The sequence below is a fragment of the Cutaneotrichosporon oleaginosum genome (assembly GCF_008065305.1).
Source record: "Cutaneotrichosporon oleaginosum strain ATCC 20508 chromosome Unknown ATCC20508_contig07, whole genome shotgun sequence".
Taxonomy (NCBI): Eukaryota; Fungi; Basidiomycota; class Tremellomycetes; order Trichosporonales; family Trichosporonaceae; genus Cutaneotrichosporon; species Cutaneotrichosporon oleaginosum.
Genome location: NW_027072176.1, coordinates 702,871 through 723,083, shown reverse-complemented (window position 1 = coordinate 723,083; position 20,213 = coordinate 702,871). Strand labels below are relative to the sequence as shown.

Genomic DNA, 20,213 nt, shown 5'->3' with positions numbered 1-20,213 from the left:
TCGAGCGGGGACAGGCGGGTGAGACAAGCGGAGACGGAGGGCCTAGGCGGCAGGCGATGAGACGACGAGGGTTCGTCTCCTGCCTCTCCCCGACGTCGACCCCGGTAAGAACAACGCGTCAGCCGGACTACGTGACGCTTTCCCCCTACCCCTTGGCCCTCGACCAACTCGCATGCACTCGGAGCTCGGAGCACAGTCTCCGAGCTCCCGGGGACGTAGCGTCGATCTATGTGATCTGCTTGCCGTCGATCTTGATGCTTGTCAGTGGCGTACGTACATGTGCAGTACGGGTGCCGGATGGCGCTGGGTGTGCTCGGCCGTCGTCCCTCGTCTCTCGTCCGCGATCATCCGTCATCGCCGCGCACGCACATCTGCCACCACGTCACTCTCGGCCGCCCCCACATCATGGCGTGTTCACCAGTTCCGCGGTGACGGTGCGGCCGAGCGCTTACGCTTGACGATCGTGGTGGCTGTGAGGGAAAAGTGGGGCACAATCTGGCATGTGAGCGCGGGCGCGGGCGCGGCATGTGGACTCGTGCGCGCCTCCGCATAATTGTCGCCAGTCAAGTGAGGGCGTGGGCTTTGAGTGGATAGCTTTGCTCGGACGCGCCATGGCCGGTTACGGTGTGCGCCTCGCGCGACAATACGGTGCTCGATCGCATTCTGTGTCAGTCACCTCGCCAAATCCTGCCCCCTCCCCGACCGACACGCCGACGACTGCTATCATATACATCACTCCGCCCTCTACCGCGCCGGGCCGCCGCCACGAGCGCCTCGTCCTGGCGCGCCGCGCCCGCGCTGGGGCATCCCGCGAGAAGCGCCGCCACCACGTCCTGTCGTCAGCGCATTTTCGGTTTTCGCTCCGCGACTCACCACCACCACCACCGCCGCGGCCTGGCATGCCACCACCGCGTCCTGACATTAGCGATGTTCGGGAGCAAAAGGCGAGAAACATTGGAGTAATATATCTCGATGCCTGGAAGTAATCAGGCCGAACTCACCGCCGCGACCGCCGCCACGTGCCTTCTGCGCTGCACGCTCGGCGCGCTGCTTCTCCTGCTCCTCGGCGGCCTGATCCAGCACAGCGTCGGCAATACGGAAGTACTTGATCTGGCATTAGTCCTCCGAGCACGAAGATTGGTACAGAGGAAAGGCAGACGAGGAAGGTGCGGCGTCGTTGCTGGATACCAGAGGCTGCTCGATGTTTCAGCGCAGCAGAGCGCATTCGAGCTTTCCCGCCTTTCATCCCGTCATCTGAGCGCACCCTTGCGGCGTAGGAGTCGCTTGCGCGCGCTGACCTGCTGCGCACCAAATCATCGTGCTCGCACTTACCACATTCCCCTTGATAAACATCTCCTTCATCTTCCAGAAGCGCTCGCCGTCTGCGCTCGTTTCGTACACATCGCGCAGGGTAACGTTCATGAAGTTGTCACAGTCGACGAGGTGCCCATTGAACGTCACGCCGTTCTTGAGCTCGACCAGCTGTTGTCAGCGCGTCAGCCGCAAAAGGGCGAGGTCAGATGTATGCTGGTCCCCGGAGAACGTGAAGCGGACGCACCATCGGCTTGCCTTGTGCGGCATTCAGCAGAGTAAGGGGAAGCTGGAGTTAGCTCGCCACACGACACGGTGCCTCACCATGGCCGTGAGGATGTTGTTGATGAAGCGAACGTTGAATGTGGTGACGGCGTTGTGGGTGAGACCACGTGACTACACCTGGCATTTTGTGATAAGGGTGGGCCCCGGATCATCCTGATGACTGAGCGCGCCGGCCACTTCCTCCCTTGCCTCCACCCATCTCACTTAGCATCGCGAGCATGAGCTGCGCAGACGACCTCACCGTCGACGACCTCAACACGTCTGTGACGACCGAAGTGCTCGAGCGCGTGAGCGCTGGTGAAGGAAGTAATGCCAATCTCTGGGGATGGATCGATCGCGATAAGTGCGCCACAGCATGTGCGGGCTGACGCCAGCGTTGTGGGATTGAACCTCGCAGAGCCGCAGACCGCACCGAAGGTCATCAAGCCATGGGACGAACGAGTGGACGAGGAGGAGTTTGTTGAGAGCGGAGTTGATGACGAGGTGGGTGGGTTGCTGACCCCGACGTACCTCGCTGCCCTTCCATCCCCCCCCCCCCCCCCCCCCCCCCCCGCCGATGCCCTCTTATCGAAGCCGCCACTAACCTGCAGCTTATCCTCCACATCCCCTTCACAACAAGTTTGCGCCTCCGCAACCTCTGCATGTACCTTCCCGCTCCAGGTCATCCGCATCGCCCTGGCCGATTGCGCATCTTTGCCAACAGCCCCCATCCACCAGACTTTGCAGAGCTTGAGTCCATGGATCCCATCATGGACCTGGACGTGAGCGAGCCTCCGACGCAACGACGAGATATCGGCGGGCGGCGTGATGTTGATGAATGGCCGCTCAAGGTTCAGCGCATGGCGAACGTCTTTGCCGTCACTCTACTCTTTGTGAGCCACAATCTGCAGTTGAAGCTGACGGCAGAGCGAAGCGGGCACAGGGCAGCGGTCAAAAGTGTTCTACATCGGCTTCAAAGGTGACGCGAAACAGCTGAAAATGGACATGTCCAAGCTCGGCCAAGTACCTGCCTCCCAGAGCGCCGACAAGAAGGTCGATGGCGTCGCTGAGAAGAAGGGGGCCGGCTATACCACGATCCGATAGTCCTGCATCATATAATATTCATCTTTACTTGTGCTTGAGCGCAGCGAGCTTCTTGATGGCCTCGGTGCCTTCGAGACGCTCGTCCTGCCACTCGACCTGCGGGGTGGCGCCGAGCTTCTTCTCGTAGAATTCGATGCTGGGGGTGTTCCACTTCAGCACGCACCACTCGACACGCCCGCAGTCACGCTCCAGGGCAATCTCGCCGACGTGCCCGAAGAGCGCCTTGCCGATGCCTGAGCCGCGGAGCTCAGGGATGACGAAGATGTCCTCTACCCAAAGTCCGGGCTTGCCGAGCCAAGTCGAGTAGGTGAAGAAGTACTGGCATGAGCGTGGCTGGGGAAGGCGGGAGGAGCAGGTGGTACATAGCTGAGGCGGCATTTCTGACCAGAGTCTTGTAACTGGAGATGCCAGGACAAAACACTCACGATGCACAGCGCGACGGCCTCTCCCGAGTCTAGCCGGACAATCAGAGCGTGCGCGTACTTGTCCTCGAAAATGGCCTTGCGCATCATCTCAGGCGTGCACGTGACGGCATCGGGCTCCTTCTCGTAGACGGCCTGTGGTTAGTTCGCAAGGATGGGTGATGGCCGGGTACAGCGACGAGGTGTTATGGCGTGATTCGGCGATCCGTGGCGGATTCCGCCGCGCAACTCACAAGGCCGACGACGAGCTTAAGCAGGTCGGGCTAGTGTCAGATTGTAGCGACATGGCGGCTCACAATGTCATCTGGCGTAGCCTCCTTGATGGACCAGTTCTGCGACATTCTGGTGGATGGAGAAGAGAGAGAAATCAAAAGTCGACAGGTGGAGGGATCGGCCATCAACATACCCCGACTCGACTCAGACGAATGCGGGTCGACCAGGATCAGTCAACCTTCAAGCGCTCATGAACCTCGTCACCCAATGCATAGTGTACAGCAACACCTGCATTATCTTCGGATAAAGAGATGCATGCATGGAAAGCGCCAGCGTCGTTGAGCGCTGACGCCGTTCCCGAGACGCCGGTCCCCTCTGGCGAAGGTCGGCAGATGCCGACCCCGCCTTCCCCACCTCCACCTGATTACTGCCCCACTTCAATCTGATTACTGGGACTGATGGTTAAATGAGCCGAAACGCGTCACGCGCCACCCAACTCATTTCCAAACAACATTCATCACCTGCTCGCCGTAGTCACAATCGCCGCCATCGTCAGCATTCTCGCCACCACCGCAACTGCACAATAGCTGTTGCGTCTTCTTCTTGTGTTGGCGTGTACGACGCGCGGCTGGTTCCTCCTCAGTCTCCTAACATCTGCCCTTTCATCCGTATAGCTTCTCTCCACCAAACCGCGCCATCGGATTTTGCGCGCCATGCCCGCACTCAGCCCTACGCGGCTGTGCGAACCGCCCAGCATGGCCGCCAACCCGTTTGCGCGTCCCTTACCTTCGCCCAGCAAGCGTAACCCCTTTGCGCGCGCGACCGAGGCCACGAGCTTCACGCGCAAGGGCCTGCTCCCTGCGGCGTCACCAAAGCAAACACAGACAAAGTCACAATGGCGCATGCTGTGGCGCGGGGGGTTCGAGATCGGTCCGGATGGATGGCGCCTAGATGGTTAGGCTTTGCGGACTGGCGGTGAAGCTAACAACAGGTGTGACATTCTTCGCCCTCCTTTCGTTCCCAACCAACCTCCCAACACCGAGCGACAATCCGTTCGCTCCGCCTACGCCGGGCCCTTCTGATCCTGCGCTGCCGAGCGACGCTGATCTTTGCCTTTCTCTCGAATCCTTGCGTGGGCGCAAATACCTCGCTGTCCGCGGAAGTACCGAGCTCACCGACGAAGAAGCGCTGGACGGCGAAGAGATTCAGATGTCAACCACCTCGCCTCTGTTGGCTGCCTTCCTGACCGGCATGCTTTGCCGCGAGCCCAGCCTCTCACTGAGCGGGCGTACACGTACTGCAATCATTGTGGGACTGGGCGACGGCGCGGACGAGAACGTGCTCATTTACGGGCAGCGGGTGGCAGAGACGCAGACGCTGAAGCTCTGCGTCGGCAGAAAGAAGCCTCCACCGCCGCCCGAGAAAGTCCGGCCAGGACAGCCACTCCCTCGCGGTAAGATCGTGTCTCCTGATCTACAGCTAACGTCAGCTCCCCCACTGCTCGAGGTGCGCCGTGGGCTGCCGTTCTCGAGGCGAGCGATCTCTCGCTCAAGTGTTCATGTACATGTCGCCGCGCCCCCACTCCGAGCAAGCTTACCGATATCTGGTCGGCTGGGCGAGAAGCGATCACGCGTTGAGGAAAACCCGCGACGTCGTGCTAGCCTTGTCGGGTCAGAGGCGGACAGCGACGTGTTTGGGAGCACCTTGCATTCCCGCGCACCCAGTGTGCGCCGAGAGACTAGCCGGGCTCCCTCTGCAGTACCGTCGACTTCCGCCTGTGACGATCGCCTCAATAAGCGCGCGCGTGTGCTCGACTCTCAGCAGGTGGTGGACAACAAGGGGGTGAGCGTTTTACTAAAAATGTGGTGTCGCTAACTCCAGTGTATTCGCAAGTTGACCATGCACATGCTGGAGGAACGAGGACATCCACGCGACGGAGACATCCACAAGGAAGTATGGCCTGTCGCATACAAGGGCGCGTACTTTGCTCTTGTGAGTCAAGTCTGATGCGCGGCTGACAGCAGCGGAGCAGGCTCGATAGCAGCCCCCTCGTCAAGGCCGAGGTCCGCGACATCGTCGGTCGGCACCTCGACATGTATCTCCCTGCGAGCGCACCCGCTCCTGGTTTGTCCCAGGAGCCGAGGGCATCTTCGCGCAGCGTCGGTCACAGTAGAAGCAGCTCCAGCGCGACAGACGCCAGCGACGGCGCTTCGCGTGTCCCGTCCATGCGCTCGCCATTCGCGCGCTAATCCCCTTCGCACATCGGTCTGGCACGATCATTTGTACTTTGTAACACTTTATCACCACACTTGCATCCTTGCATCGCAACCATTGTACACAACATACATGCAGCCCATGCTCAATGCTCCTTCAAATGCTATCATCATGCGGACTCCTCCCACCAGTTACCGCCTCCGCTTGAGCTCGGCGCTGGTCCTCTGCGGCGCGGCTGGTCCTCAACCTTCTTTCCAAACCGCTTGACCACTACGCTCAGTCCGCTCGAGATACCTTTCCGCCCGCCGCCAGGGAACTTGCTCTCCTCATCCTCGCCGTCCTCCCGCTTCCGCTTCCCCTTCTTGCCCGGCATCACTGTCCCCGTCTTTCTAGCATACGCGTCCATCACGCCGCGCATGCTTGCTTCCCACGCCTCCTTGTGGAGGCGGTACAGTGCCATCGTCGCACGCGCGTCCGTGATGGACGAGTGCGCGCCGCCCTGAATCTTCAACCCCAGCTGCGACTCGACGAGAGATTTAAGGCCGGGCCGCTTCGTGCGCGCCGCCTCGCGCAGAGGCTTTGACTTCTGCGTGTCGCGCACAAAGGGCGCCGGGTGCGAGAGCAGGAGGGCCTGGAGTCAGCTCAGCAGCGTGGCCGAGGCTCACCTTTGTGTCGTTCTCGATAGCATGGCCTACTAGCACCCGTCCCTCGACAAGCTCCGCCACCTGCTTCTGTACCTCCTCAAATGGAGGGGCACCCCGCAGATCTTCCTCGCGGATACCGCTCACCCACGTCCTGTAGTCGGTCACGCGCTCGCGCGGGGCCACGAAAGTGTCGAGTAAGACATGTCCGTGGTAGTTGACCAGCGAGACTCGCGCCAGCGCACTTTCGGCCCCGAGATGTCCCAGGCCCACCATTTCACAGTCTAGCGCGACATAATTTCCCGGACTGATGTCAGCCCTGCACGCTGAGAGACTCAGCCCTCCCAACGACGCCCCGGCCGACTCACGCCTTCTTCGCCTCCGACAACGCCGCGTGACCGAGGACCATCTGGCGTAATTCATGCAGGAGAGGACTGTCGCTCGGAGCGGGAAGAACGACGACCTCGGCATTCTTATCGGTCGTCGACGAAGTAGGCACTGGGTCCTTGCTGTCGTCAGCCAACTTCTGATTATCTGAGCTCACGTTTCCGCTGCACTCGTCCCGGCATCAGGTCCCGAGCTAGTGAACGACCCAATCCCTTTCATAGAGCGTTTCTTGGACGGTGGACCGCGGCGCGCGTCACTGGGCAGCGTCTGTCGTCAGCATATCTCTGCAGATGATCTGAGCTGACCATCTTCAGCGCCTCCCAGTTGCTGCTCGGCGCTCCGTTCCCACTTGACTCCTTGCGTGCTGCACGCGCGGCAGCCAGCTTCCTCTGACGTCCTGAACCGGGAGTGGGGGCTTTATCGCCCTCTTTCTGCTTCGGCTTCGGGTCGCTCATGATTGTTGACAAGTTGACAGCCGGGGCTGGAGGCCAAAGATTCATATGACAGAGCGGACACATTCGGATCTCCGCTTGCCACTCGTGAGCATCCATTTCCTGTGCCGGCCTATTGAATGTGGATATTATTACTAGTAATATTATCCCACACAGTAATCGATAGCGTGGGGCAGCAGCGGCGATGTCCGATCCGCCTGGTCATCGTCATCGTCCCTGCCCACCATCGAGATAGCAACATCACTCTCTTTCAGCGCGATGTCGGAAAACGCGCCTCTTCTGCCAGCCACCGCTCCGCCCGCCGAGCGCCGTCGTGCGCGGGGGTCAATCACTCTCCTTGTACCGGTCGTGCTCGTTCTCGCGACGCTCGGCGTTCTCATTTTCGGCAAACGCGAGCCATCTGATCCGCTTAGCCTGGCGCGATACTGGCTAGACCAGTGTGTTTCGCGATGGACCAGCTGACCTCAGCACTCCCATCATCGATGGACACATCGACCTCCCCATATACGTGCGCGAGATGTACGGGAACGACGTGACCAAGTTTGACCTGCGCAAGAAGATGGTGCGTCCCGTGACCTTCCTTGTCTTTCGAGGTCCCCCAGCCTCCTCGAGCTCGCCACGGCTGACCGCAGTCCGGACATGTAGACATCCCGCGCATTCGCGAGGGTCGGCTCGGCGGGTTCTTCTGGAGCGTCTATGCCGACTGCCACGAGAAAATTGACGGGCCCGACTTCCTTAACCCCTCCCATCACGTCCGGGGTGAGTCGTTTGGGTGTGTCCGAAGGCCACAGGCTGACCGCAGACACGCTCGAACAGATTGACGTCGCACGCAACCTTATGGACCGGTACGCGGGCACATTCGAGTTTGTGACCACCGCTCAGGGCGCGCGTGACGCGATGGCGCGTGGGCGCGTTGCGAGCTTCATGGGTATTGAGGGAGCGCATCAGCTGGGGAACTCTCTGGGTGGTGAGTGTCGGATTCAGTGGGCTGGCCAGTTCAGTCATAGAAGACATCGCATCAGACGTCGTTTCGTGCTGACCGCAGTGCTTCGCCAGTACTACAACCTCGGCGTGCGCTACGCGACTCTCACCCACAGCTGCAACAACGCGTTCGCCGACTCCGGTGGTTACGTGCAGCCGAACGCGACTTGGGGTGGCCTTTCGCCCTTCGGCTATGAGCTCGTCAAGGAGATGAACCGGCTGGGCATGCTCATTGACCTGTCGCATGTTTCGGACGACACAGCTCGCCAGGCTATCAAGGCGTCCAAGGCCCCGATCATGCTCAGCCACAGCGCTGCGCGTCACTTCAACAACTTCTCTCGTAACGTGCCGGACGACGTGCTAGGGATGATCGGCCGTGGCAAGGGGCAGACGGACGGAGTGGTCATGGTCAAGTGCGTACGACTCGTGTCCATGATGCAGATGCTCTCAAGCGTTGGCAGAGCTGACCGCAGCTTTTTCCCTTTCTTCGCCAGCAAGGATCCTGACTCTGTCGACGCCGCATCCATCGCCGACCAGATTGACTACATTGCCTCTAAGACTGGCCACCATCAGTGAGCACCGGAGATCTCATATGCTAACAACAGCGTGGGCATCGGCAGTGACTTTGATGGGATTGATCGCGTACCGAAGGGCCTCGAGGATGTATCAAAGTATCCTCATCTCGTGCGTACGCCACGACACCCCTCCCTTCCTCCTCCGCTCCTGCTCGGAAGATGCGAAGAGCGGAGGGAGTGCATCCGTCCTCGCTAACACCAGATTGCCGAGCTTATCCGCCGGGGCTGGACGCGGTACCAGGTAGCGCAACTCGCGGGCGGCAACATCCTGCGTGTCCTCGAGGGAGCTGAGGCTGTTGCGGCGCGACTGCAGCGAGTCAACGGACCTAGCATGGCCAAGTACAGCAAGCGACACGACCTCGATGGCGGATGGGGCGGATTTGAGCTTTAGAGCTATAATGAATAGGCGGAATAGATGTGGAGCGATTATTGGAAGAGATGTCAAAAGATAGGGTGGCCGGGGCGACCCGTGCGGTCATGGAACTGGGTACTAAAGTCGCGCGACTCGCTGAGCTGAGCTGTTCTTCCACATTCTCTCGATGTCTTGTTATTTCTTGTCACCAACGCCGGGTCCGCTCGCTGGCCAGCAAGCCCTACGCTCCACCCTCCCTTTTTCTATGAAGACGTCAATGGCGCACATGCTGAGGCGACACATCACTAAAACCTGAAGGAGTTCCAAAACACAAAGCGTCACCTCCAGCCAAGCCAGCCGAGACGATCGGGAGTGGATACGTCTCTAGTCGTCATTGTCAGCACCAGTGCACAACTTCCCAGCTCGCTAGGACTTGGCGCGTCTGGCCTTCAGGCCATACGAGTCCAACGACGACAACGCGTCAGTACAATCACGTCACCTCCTACGACTTGGAACGCCGAGCGGCTGAGCGGCGCGAGCGGCATCATGTCCGACTGACCACGTGCCGCGAAATTTCAATGACGTTTGGGGTCGTCCGGGCCGGGCGGGCCGTGGGTGATGCCCCCAACAGCCAACAGCCAGCTATCCCGCTGACCGCTAGATCCCGGGGACCGATACAGCTGCACGTCACCAGATACCGCCTACCTTATAAGATCTCGTTCTTCCATCTCCTTCTCCGGCTCTTCCCCATCTCCCCACTCTCTTCCAGTCTCTCCACTCACTTCCTCCAAACTTAATCCTCATCATGGCTGCTCCGACTAGCAACAAGGCGCGCGGGTACGCGATTACAGACCCCAAGAACTACCTCGACTTCCAGGTGAAGGAGTACGAGCTCGAGCCGCTTGCCGACGACCGCGTGACGGTCGCCGTCGAATGCTGTGGCGTGTGCGGAAGTGACCACCACACCATCTCAGGCGGCTGGGGCCCATGGGAGACCAAGTTTGTCGTCACGGGTCACGAGGTTGTTGGCAAGGTTGTGGAGGTCGGCAAGGGTGTCAAGAGCGTCAAAGTAGGCGACCGTGTCGGCGTTGGTGCACAGGTCGGATCATGCGGTGACTGCAAGTGGTGCAAAAACGACAACGGTGAGTCCGCAAATTGCCAGGGATGCGGCGACGCATCTCATCACACCTGCACTAGACCTCGCTGACACGCAGAAAACTACTGCCCGACCCCGGTCCACGGCTACAACACGACCTGGCCTGGTGGCGCCGAGCACCAGGGCGGCTACAGCACGCACATCCGCGCGCAGGAGCTCTTCGTCTTCCCCATCCCCGACTCGCTCGCGTCTGTTGAAGCGGCTTCGATGCTGTGTGGCGGCCTGACAGTGTTCTCGCCTCTCGTGCGTAACGGCGTGAAGAAGGGCTCCAAGGTCGGTGTCGTCGGCCTCGGTGGACTGGGACACTACGCTGTTCTGTTCGGTGTGGCCCTCGGTGCCGAGGTGACTGTCTTCTCGCACTCAGAGGCAAAGAAGGCAGACGCGCTTAAGATGGGCGCGAAGGCGTTTGTCCCTACCACTCCTGGCTTCGAGAAGGACCACTTCCGCGAGTTTGACCTCATCGTCTGCTGTGCCAGCAGCAGCAAGCTTCCCATCGACGAGTTCCTCACTTGCCTCGATGTCGGCTGCAAGCTTGTGTTCGTCGGCATGCCTGAGGAGGGCCTCAAAAACATCACGTCCCAGAGCATGGCGGGCAGCGGCGTGAGCCTCGGCTCAGGCCACATCGGGTGTCGCACCGAGGCGTTGCGCATGCTAAAAATTGCCGCGGAGCAAAAGGTTAAGCCTTGGATCCAGGTTATGCCGATGAAGTATGCTGCCAAGGCTATCAAGCAAATCGAGGATGGGTCTGTGCGCTACCGCTCCATCCTCACGCAGGACCTGGTTTGATAATGTAGTATAGCATATGAACTTGTGTAGCGAACTGCGGCTGAGGAGCATGGCCGGCACAGAGGCAGCAGGGGAATCGGGCTCAAGGCTGCCAGGACAGTGTGGAAGACAATCTCTAGAGTAGGGAACCGCAAAAGATCAGGTCCGACTGGGAATCGAACCCAGGCTACAAGAACGAGGTGTGTTGAAGCAACTCAGAATCTTGTGTACTAACCACTATACGATCAGACCCCTAATTATCACGTGATGGAAGAATCACACCCTCCATTAATACACACACGAAGCACCACAAGAGGCCATTGTCCGCAACCAAATGTAACTTACTCGGTAGTCCGTCTTCCTTGCAGCCGTTGTGTAAAGCATGTAATACGTTGTGATCCTTTGGGCGGCTGAGGGTGTATTGGCAGACTGGCATGAAAGTGCCCCCCTTGCTACTGGCGCGGATCGAACGTTCGCCACACGGAACCAAATTGTACCCCACCTTCCTCGCCGTGTTTCGTTTCTGCACTCCCACTCTCGCCCCTCGCACTACCTCACCAACCACAAACCACAACCACCTCCCTCGCGCTCCCGTCTTCTGCCGGATTGCCTTCTCAGAGCGAGTGGCGGCATGAGGATTCACGAGCTCCTCGAGGCCGTCATCGACTACGTCGTCGTTGAAGGTGTGCTAGGTGAGTTCGTCGAGTCCAACGCGTCGCAAAAGTCCACAGCTTGTGGCATGGAGGGTGGTTCGAACGCCAGCGTCACAAGCCGGGGTGGAGGCAGGCCGGCGTCAACAATCTTGAGCGGAGCAGGCACGCGGATAATGGATGAGCAGGATGGATGGAGAGAGGAGAGTGGGGCGGTTCGGGGACGGCCTGAGCGGTAGATACAGAGTACTGACACCCAGGCGCTGACCCCCTCGTTGTCCAGCGGCATCTTGCTACTCTCGACCCCAAGGTCGACGACGCGTACTTCGCTCACCTCTGGCCACACATTTCGAAGCACAAGCTTGTGCAAGTGATTGTCGCTGCAGATGCGCTCTCCGACCCCAACCCACCGAATCCGTCTGTTGACGGCGCCGAGCTCTTCACCTTCCTCAACGAGGACGATGGCGGTGACCCACCCGTCAAGACCACTGATCTGCGCGCGCTCATGGAGAGATATCCTGATCGATTGAGGATCCGTTGCGTTGACGACGAAGTGTACTATCGTCTCACTGGATCTCGCCAGCGTATTCCTCGAATCACACCTATGATCTTCACCTACCTGCAACTCTCGGCGCGGTCGCGCGAGAAAGGCATTTCCGCACTCGAACTTGGCCCCCTAACTCAGACCAACCAGAAGAGTGTCTTCCACTACATCCGGGTCCTCGTGCAACTTGGTCTCTGCGCCAAGATCCCCGCGTCTCTCCATGGAGCCAACACCTCCATCTTAGTCTTCCGCAAGTTCCTCGAGCAGAACCCCAACTACAAGGCGCACATGCGCAAGAGCAGTCAAGAGCCCGAGGTCAAGGATGAGCCCAAGGAGGAGGACGGAGAGGTTGAGCCAGAGGAGGATGGTGAGGTCGAGAACCTTGGATTCAACTTCACCCCTTTCTCGGAGATGGAGCTTGTGGCCGGGCACATCCCCCGCGAGCGTCTTATTCGCGTTCTCGACCATCCCGGCCTCAAGAACCATCTTTTGGGCAACCACCACCTCCTTCAAGTTCTCGGCTGGCCTACGCAGGGCTACAAAAATCGCCACCGCCGCCAATTGCAGCGCCATATCGCTCAGATGGTTGACGAGGGCGTCGTTGAATACGTTGATATTGGGAGCGCTCTGCGAGCGTGTCTCCGGCTCACCAAGTACAACCCCGACTACGTGGCGCCAGCGAAGGCCGACGATGTCCAGGTGATTGAGGAGGTGCCCATGAACGGTAATCACATGTCGATTCTAATGGCTAATCGTAGCTGCTGAGTACACCGAGCCGTTCCGCTTCCACGGGGGGGCCCTCGCAACGGCTTCTCTTGAGTCACAGGTTATCAATTCGATTCATCGCTCGGGGCCGCAGGGCCGTACATTGCAGGACCTCTACGTTGCATTGAGCGGCATCTTCCGCCGCACCCTTGAGCACATTATCAATCGCATCGACCTCGTCTTCCTCGCCCCCCATCTCAAGCACAAAGCGATCCGCTGCGTTATAGAGTCCGTCCAGCGTGAGCGCCGTCTGCGTCTCTTCTCCATTGACAACTACGTCCAGTACATGGCGCACCTGGGTATTGTCGTAACGCCTCCCCCTACACCTGCCGCAGCGGGTCACTGGGCGGATATTTCCTTCCGCAAGTTCATCGAGAACGGCACTCAGCTCAATAAAGCTATGGCCACCCTGTCGAGCGGAATTATACCTGTGGGCTCAGCATACTCCGGTGGAGCTGGGCGCAAGCGTGCCCCGCGAAAATCAGCTACCGCGTCAGAGTCGCCGGCCCCCACTCTGGGTAAGCGGAAGCCAAGAGTGTCTGCTCGGGCCCGTGCCACCACAGAGGGCGGGGAGGAGATCGTTAGCGATGACGCGGGCTCGCCCGCCCCAGGTCTGAAGAAGAAGCCGAAACGTGTCGCAGCAACCCGCCAGCCTAAATACGAGAATGAGGTACAGGAGCGTGGGCGGCCTCGCAAGTACGTCTATGTCGTCAATCAGGACGGTACGCGCAACCGCATGATCCTTGGCGACCTGAAGTTGACACCGAACCTACCCCCACTTCTCGTTTACGTCAAGGACGCTGGCGTGCTCTGCCTTCCTCCCAAAGGTTACACTGGTGTCGGCGAGCCCCCAGCTCTTACGGACGAGATGATTGCGGCCGGTCTCCCCCCCGAGCACTACGGCCCTGCGAAGCGCGGCAAGGTAAAAGGCGGAGCTACAGCAAAGGCGCCCGCCAAGAGCCGAAAGCGCAAGGCGGAAGAGGCTCAGGGCGATGGCGTGCCAGCATCTGAGGCGGCCGATGGCACCTCTGCTCCGACAGCTGAATTGGAAGAGGCGGGGCCCTCCAAGCGCCCCCGCCGCAAGGCTGCAATGCGGAAGCTGGTCGCCCACCTACCTCCCGACCTGGAACCGGAAGAGGGCGCTGAGCTGGACGAGCTAGCTGAAGCGGACCCAGACGCCGCGGAGATCGGTGCTGGTCCAAGTCTGGAGGTGGACCTTCCGTCCGCCGAGGAGCTGATGGTGGTCGAGAACGCCGTACCTGCTCCTGAGGCAGTTATTGACGCGGTAATGGCCTCCGCAGAGGCTGTAATCACAGCGCCTGGTACGGTCGCGCCGCCCGAGTTCATCATCGACACAACTGCGATCACTCACGCCTCCCCCCCCGCCGCTGCCGAGATTTCAACACCACCCGAGTTCACAGTCACCGATGTCGCTGCTGTTGCCGAAGTCACTTCTATCCCTGACTTGACTGCTGCGCCTGTCGTAACACCCCCTGACCTCAACGCGAAGCCTCCACCGAAGTCTCGTCGTGGGAAGAAGGCGCTCATCGATGCCGCCGATCAGAGCACGAGACGATCTACTCGTGCTCGCCGTAGTGGCGCTTCGGCGATCAACCCGGATGTCTCGCCTGCTGACGGCCACTTAGGCCGCACAGACGAAGCACCGGCACTCGGCGCCGCTGCGTTACTCGACGGAGATGCTCCTGCTGCCGGGTCAATGGAGGCTCCAGCTCTGGAGTCAATGGAAGCTACCGCTGCTGCTGCCGATTCATCGGAACTTCCGAATGATGCCGTCCTGTCGACTCCGGTCGGGCAAGTGGCCGAGAGCGCCATGCATCCCGATCATGCGGAGGCCACGGCCGACACCATGGGTGTTGATGATTCCAAGCCTGAGCCGAAGCTGCCTGCGGCACGTCTTACCCGTGTTGACGTTGCTACTTTGCGCAGGATACAAGAGCTCCTTCAATGCTTGATCGACAGCGGCGGCGTTATGACGGACAATAAGCTGTACCACGAGCACAAGGACTGGGTAAACAAGTGGGCCGGCACCGACCACCCGTTTGCTCCGGCCGTTCCCGCTGGTATGGACCGCAAGGTCTTTAAGCGTGTCCTCGCCATCTTGGTCAACGATGGTCGCATCAAGGAGCGCATCTCCAACATGCCCACCACAACGGGCCGTTGGGTGAAGCAAACGATTGTTTTTGCGGAGGGCACGCCCGAGGTCGCCGTCAGCACTTACATCCACTCGCTGGCCAATACAGTCGGATCGCAGCCATCAACGCCTCAACCTCTTGCACGCTCCAGGGTCGCCTTGCAATACTCAATGTACAAGAAGCCAAGTCGTGCAAGTATATTAGTCCCCGATGACGACAAGGATGAGTCACCGAGCAAATCCCCCCTCACTCAACGCGAGGCATTTCTCAGCGAGCCTGGCATGGGCGCACACCTCTACGGGTACCTTACGGGTCGCAACCTGCGCACCAAGGCGCTTCACCAAGCGATTCTCAAGGTCATCTCCTCCGAAGAGGCGCAGGCGGATGCGCCGAGCTTAGTATCCACGACGCCCCGTCTTTTTGCGATGCCTCTTGTTTTCGAGGAGCTCCACATACGCGATTGGCTTCGCATCGTGCGCGTCGAGAAGTGGGACGAGGAGCTTTACCAATGGACGCAAATCCCGGGGAATCTTGACATCCGGCTGAAGAATCTACCTCAGGACATCGCCGAGCGTGCCAACATGAGCGGGCGGTCGTGGCACAACGCCAAAGTGAACAGTGTTCGCACGCTGTTCTCGATGCTTTCATTCCTGCAAATTCTGACGCCGCTTCAGCCATGTGACGTTTCCATCGCCACGGTGAAGTTGTCTGAGACGAAGGGTGACCACCCCATGATGTACGAGCGCGCCCCAGACGCTACGGCTGCGCCGTACTTCATTCTCCATGATGTTGCCCCGGTATACCACGTCGCCGATCCCTCACTCCCTCTCCTCGGCTTCATGCCGGCCAGAAACGAGGAGGAGGCCGAGCGACTGTGGGCGATGATCAAGGATGGTGCACACCAGCCCAGTCGGCCACAAGTCGCGCGTATGGACGTGCCAGCATTTCCGTTCGCACCTGTGGTCACCGGTGTTCTCGACACCACCGTCAACCTTACTACTGCGCTGTTGTCTAAGCGTAGATGGAAGGACGAGCTCAAGCTTTTGGATGGCCAGCGTCGAGCCCTCAATGCGGCCATCGATAGCCGTGGTGCGCGGACAGTGAAGACCAAGGAGGAAGTGGCCAAGCTTGCCCACGACCTAGCAATCACGCCTGGAGATGTCGAGACGTACTTGGCCCGCCGTGACAGACTCAGGACGTCCATCAGCGAGCGAACCATTCGACCAGCTCCCACCACGGGTGCCGCGACATACACACGCTCAGAACGGCACAACGAAAAGGCCGCCATCCGCGAAGAGCTCGCCAATCGCATTCGTGCCGCTCGGCAAGTCTACGAACAGCGTGTGCAGACTGCTGCAGCCAAGGTCGGCGTTGAGGTGACGCAGGAGCTCCTTGACTACATTGTTCGGAACCGCCCCATGACACGGCTTGGTGAGATCACCAGCGATGCTGAGCTCGTTACGATCATGGAGTCTTTCGTGCGCGTCAAAAACGGCTTCCAGCTCCCTCCACGCCGCAACCCAGGTCTCACCCGCGCCAGTACCAGTCACATCAAACCCAGCCGCAACCGCGGGCGGCCGCCCAAGCCCAAGGACTATAAGCCAGCGGTTCTGCCCAAGGTTGAAAAAGAGAAGGGCCGCCGTTACCGACACGCGTGGACCAAGGAAGAAGAGGATCTCATCCTTGACTGTGAAGCTGTCATTCGCGCGCGTGCTCGTGGCTCGCAGCAACGGGGTCGTTCAGCGATGAAGGACATTTTCCCAATGATCGGTGATCAGGTCCTTCGCGCCAAGGTCAAGAAGCTCCTGGAGCCTCCTGGCAAGGCAGCGTATTATCAACGTTTGGAGGATGCCGTGGCCAATATCCTCGAGGAGTTCCAAGGTACCGACGACCTACCAGACCCCAATCCAGGCAACATCACCCACTTCAACCTCCGGTTATATGTCGACTTCGTCCGCACCAAGATCAACAAGGCGCTATTACGTCTTCCCGTCTCGTCCGCTCCACCGCCTGGCAAAGGGAAAGCACCAGAGCTTCCTCACGATCCCAAGGAGCTCATCAAGCGATACGAATGGGAGTATCTCAAGGCCACAAATACGTCCTTTGATCAAATCCTCGACATTCCTGGAAGTGAAGAGAGCAAACTGCACAATATTAGCCTTGCCAGTGTAGTGGAAGAGGAACCACGCGCGTGCCAGGCCCCAGACGAGCCTATTGACCGCACCACCTCAATCATCCGCGCGGCGATCAAGGTGAACTCACTCTTGAGGCGATGCTAACAACTACAGATGGTTGTGTCAACTCCCAACCCTGTGTACAACATGCAGGCGGCGTCCCAGCTGCTGAGTAATTACTACAAAGACGAGTATGAGCCGCAGATCGCCGCCCTTGTCAACGAGGGCATGCTCAACAAGAACATCAACTCGATGAAAACGCCTGGTCGTATGTACGGCTACGCAAACGGCTGGCTGTATGCCGCAGAGGGCTTTGTGCCGCCCGAGGTCCCCAAACAGGTCCGCGACATGCAGGCCAAGCTGTCTCAAGAAGGCGAGATGACGTGGCCACTGGTGGGCCAACCAGGCGACCTTGCCACATTCATGCAAATGGTGTCCAACCATGATGTGAGCTGTTCTCTGACGGCGTTGACTGACACTAGCTCGACATTGAGATCAACGCCGATGAGGTGCCTGCGCTCGGCATGGAGCGTCTGGCGTACAACACGCGTTCACTTAGTAAGTCTCACAATGAGGATTCTGTCTGACCGCAGCCGATGCCTCGTTCGAGTGGGACATGCGTGTTAAGCGCCTCACGAAGCCCGTCCCCACTTTCCCAGCTGCCCCGCCATCTCTTGAGATCCCGCCTCTCGTGCCGTGGTCAGTTGCGCCAGGTCCTACTGCGCACGTTGAGCACATCATGGACGCAGTTGCCGCTGCTGGTGCGGATGGCATCACTGCCGGCGAGTTGAAGGTCGTAACGGGCTTGTCGGTGAGTGCCATCGACGGAGCTTTCGCGGCGCTCGCGCTGGAGACAAACCCACGCATCTTCTGGGCGGGATACGACAACGCGCACGTGGTTGCCAGTCAGTTCTGGGGCGGCTGGACAACGCGGATCAAGCCGCGCGACAAGTTCTTCGGACCTGACCCCTGCCCGCGGGTTGAGTGCGCTGCACGCCGTTGGGTCGACATCTGGGGCGAGCTCATACCTTCCGAATGGGACCGAGCAATGAAGGCCATCATCGGGCAGTTGATAGTGCGCCCCGGCATGACCGAGCATGACCTTCGCCAGCGTCTGAGTGCCGTCCTGGACCGGATGGAGATTTCGGACGTCCTCCAGGCTCTTGTTAGTGCTGGGTGGGTTACGCGCCGCACCGGGCTTCCCTCGGACCGGCCAGTGCCACCCGTGCACGCTACTGATGCGTGGGAGGCACGCGGCATTGTGCTCATCACGAGTGAGAACATGTGGGTATAGCAAAGTAGAGGAAGCGCGTGCGCGATGGCGGTCGCACGCCATCTGAGAAAGGAAAGGCAGCTCAGACGGGTGAGATAATATCGCAGCATACGGGTTGCATGTGTGTATGATGATGAATATGTACTTGTGCGTGCAAAGGCGCAGCAGGCAGCAGGAGGGAGGGCTGGTAGAATTGCGCCATTTGCAGTGCTGCGACCAGCTCCACAGCTGACGACGGAGCACGCTATTCACCAGCACTTGTTTCGGCCTCCCGTGACAGAAGCACTGAAAACAGAAACACTTATAACGCGCATTCCGAAGGACGGGGCAGCTGCGGTCTTGGCTATCTAATCGTGCTGCAACGGGGTGACTAACGGCCGCCCACTCGGAGACAACCCTCGGACATCGGACATCTCCAGCTCCGCACTTCCTCCGCTCGAACTCCTGAATCGGCAACGTCGACTCGCCACCCAACGCATCCCCTCTCTTGACATCTCTTCATCTCCCTCGTCTGCCCTCTCTTGCATATCTTGATTGCATTTGGCAGCTCCCGCCGCTTCTTTTCACTCTCCTTCCCGCTGATTCGGATTCTGCACCGCACTGCGTCTCGTGATCGGGTGACCGACGCGACTGTCACACCTTCGACGCGACACAAGGGCTTCCCGCCGATTGAGTACACATCCCTCTTCAACTTGCCACGTCGCCACTCATCTCTTTGCTCTATTTCCTTTTTCCTATCCGCATCGCCAACGCTCTCACTACCTCTCGCCTCCAGGCTTCTATAACCACGCTCACCCACTCCACTTTGCCCTTCTCGCTCCGCACCATGACCTGGATCTTTGGCTACGGCTCCATCATCTGGCGCCCCGACTTCCCTTACGCCGAGCGCACACTCGCCTTCGTGGCAAACCACACGCGCCGCTTTTGGCAGGGCTCGCCCGACCACCGTGGCACTCCCACCTCCCTCGGCCGAGTAGTGACCCTCGTTCCCGAAGAAGGCGCCGTCTGCTGGGGCTTCGCGTACCGCGTCCCGCCCGAGCGCGTCGACGAGGTCATGGCCTACCTCGACCACCGCGAGCGCGGCGGTTACGTGCGCATCACTGTTCCGTTCCATCGCGCCCACGCCGTCTGCGCCAACCCCCTTCATAACATCAAGCCCGAGGACGCTGTTGAGTCGATCACATATATCGCCGCGCCGGATAACGAGCATTATCTCGGCCCGGACGCACTCCCCCGCATGGTGAAGCAGATCGCCGGGGCGGCCGGCGAGTCCGGGAGGAACGCCGACTATGTCATCAATCTTGCTACCCATTTGAAAGAGATGGGCCTTGATGACCCTCACGTCTTTACGCTTGCCCAGGCTGTGCGCGAGGCGGTGGCCGCGTCCAGCGCCTCGCCGATCGTCAAGATCAAGGCTCTTGGCGCACTCGAGGACGCCCTGGAAGAGGCGAGCAAGGCCGAGCACGCTGTCGCGAGCAGCGCCACCGTAAGCGCTCGCGCCTAGTCCGTGCGGTAAACCTCGTAGCTGGGCACTCGCCACATCCATACAGCCCATGGCACTCATTGTATACTAGTATGCATCGCATCAGTTTCGCGTATCTCTAGACGCCTCCGTGCAGTAAGTGAGTGGTAAACGGAGCCACGATATATGGTCGTGAGCCGTATGCGATGATGAGGGTGGATGACGTTTGCTTGCTTGCCCAGTACAATCTGAGGCGGTTGGTTGAATTTTGAGCATCAGCACAGCACCATGCGTATCCTACATGCAGTCTTAGTCGCATTTACTTCATCTATCGCGTATTGATCTCGCTTCCCGT

At 59.5% G+C, this 20,213-nt stretch overlaps 9 protein-coding genes across 9 annotated transcripts; 6 read left to right on the top strand and 3 right to left on the bottom strand.

The window, feature by feature from the left end:
* Positions 1 to 744: 744 nt before the first annotated feature.
* Positions 745 to 1,561, bottom strand: COLE_07506 (uncharacterized protein; the record flags this gene model as incomplete). Its single annotated transcript, XM_018426698.2, has 5 exons — positions 745 to 833; positions 874 to 915; positions 1,002 to 1,110; positions 1,333 to 1,482; positions 1,559 to 1,561. 5 exons carry the CDS (start codon positions 1,559 to 1,561, stop codon positions 745 to 747), a joined length of 393 nt encoding a protein of 130 aa, XP_018278565.2.
* A 253-nt stretch (positions 1,562 to 1,814) lies between these two features.
* COLE_07505 (uncharacterized protein) lies at positions 1,815 to 2,679 on the top strand (the record flags this gene model as incomplete). The annotated part of the gene is made up of 4 exons (XM_018420852.2): positions 1,815 to 1,939; positions 1,971 to 2,079; positions 2,187 to 2,468; positions 2,503 to 2,679. The coding sequence occupies 4 exons, from the start codon at positions 1,815 to 1,817 to the stop codon at positions 2,677 to 2,679; spliced, it is 693 nt and encodes a 230-aa protein (XP_018278566.1).
* A 24-nt stretch (positions 2,680 to 2,703) lies between these two features.
* Positions 2,704 to 3,442, bottom strand: COLE_07504 (uncharacterized protein; the record flags this gene model as incomplete). Its single annotated transcript, XM_018423277.2, has 4 exons — positions 2,704 to 2,997; positions 3,105 to 3,236; positions 3,335 to 3,364; positions 3,398 to 3,442. The coding sequence occupies 4 exons, from the start codon at positions 3,440 to 3,442 to the stop codon at positions 2,704 to 2,706; spliced, it is 501 nt and encodes a 166-aa protein (XP_018278567.1).
* Positions 3,443 to 4,027: 585 nt separating this feature from the next.
* Positions 4,028 to 5,321, top strand: COLE_07503 (uncharacterized protein; the record flags this gene model as incomplete). Its single annotated transcript, XM_018423278.2, has 4 exons — positions 4,028 to 4,268; positions 4,306 to 4,767; positions 4,804 to 5,156; positions 5,196 to 5,321. The coding sequence occupies 4 exons, from the start codon at positions 4,028 to 4,030 to the stop codon at positions 5,319 to 5,321; spliced, it is 1,182 nt and encodes a 393-aa protein (XP_018278568.1).
* A 376-nt stretch (positions 5,322 to 5,697) lies between these two features.
* Positions 5,698 to 7,011, bottom strand: COLE_07502 (uncharacterized protein; the record flags this gene model as incomplete). The annotated part of the gene is made up of 5 exons (XM_018421391.2): positions 5,698 to 6,159; positions 6,194 to 6,476; positions 6,538 to 6,678; positions 6,714 to 6,823; positions 6,862 to 7,011. 5 exons carry the CDS (start codon positions 7,009 to 7,011, stop codon positions 5,698 to 5,700), a joined length of 1,146 nt encoding a protein of 381 aa, XP_018278569.1.
* A 255-nt stretch (positions 7,012 to 7,266) lies between these two features.
* COLE_07501 (uncharacterized protein) lies at positions 7,267 to 8,955 on the top strand (the record flags this gene model as incomplete). The annotated part of the gene is made up of 8 exons (XM_018423279.2): positions 7,267 to 7,445; positions 7,477 to 7,570; positions 7,641 to 7,767; positions 7,811 to 7,975; positions 8,054 to 8,402; positions 8,463 to 8,561; positions 8,595 to 8,673; positions 8,767 to 8,955. 8 exons carry the CDS (start codon positions 7,267 to 7,269, stop codon positions 8,953 to 8,955), a joined length of 1,281 nt encoding a protein of 426 aa, XP_018278570.1.
* A 766-nt stretch (positions 8,956 to 9,721) lies between these two features.
* Positions 9,722 to 10,858, top strand: COLE_07500 (uncharacterized protein; the record flags this gene model as incomplete). The annotated part of the gene is made up of 2 exons (XM_018423280.2): positions 9,722 to 10,058; positions 10,131 to 10,858. The coding sequence occupies 2 exons, from the start codon at positions 9,722 to 9,724 to the stop codon at positions 10,856 to 10,858; spliced, it is 1,065 nt and encodes a 354-aa protein (XP_018278571.1).
* A 610-nt stretch (positions 10,859 to 11,468) lies between these two features.
* COLE_07499 (uncharacterized protein) lies at positions 11,469 to 18,417 on the top strand (the record flags this gene model as incomplete). Its single annotated transcript, XM_018426699.2, has 6 exons — positions 11,469 to 11,529; positions 11,748 to 12,755; positions 12,790 to 17,201; positions 17,238 to 17,570; positions 17,606 to 17,681; positions 17,717 to 18,417. The coding sequence occupies 6 exons, from the start codon at positions 11,469 to 11,471 to the stop codon at positions 18,415 to 18,417; spliced, it is 6,591 nt and encodes a 2,196-aa protein (XP_018278572.1).
* An 805-nt stretch (positions 18,418 to 19,222) lies between these two features.
* Positions 19,223 to 19,900, top strand: COLE_07498 (uncharacterized protein; the record flags this gene model as incomplete). The annotated part of the gene is made up of 1 exon (XM_018423281.2): positions 19,223 to 19,900. The coding sequence occupies one exon, from the start codon at positions 19,223 to 19,225 to the stop codon at positions 19,898 to 19,900; it is 678 nt and encodes a 225-aa protein (XP_018278573.1).
* Positions 19,901 to 20,213: the final 313 nt, after the last annotated feature.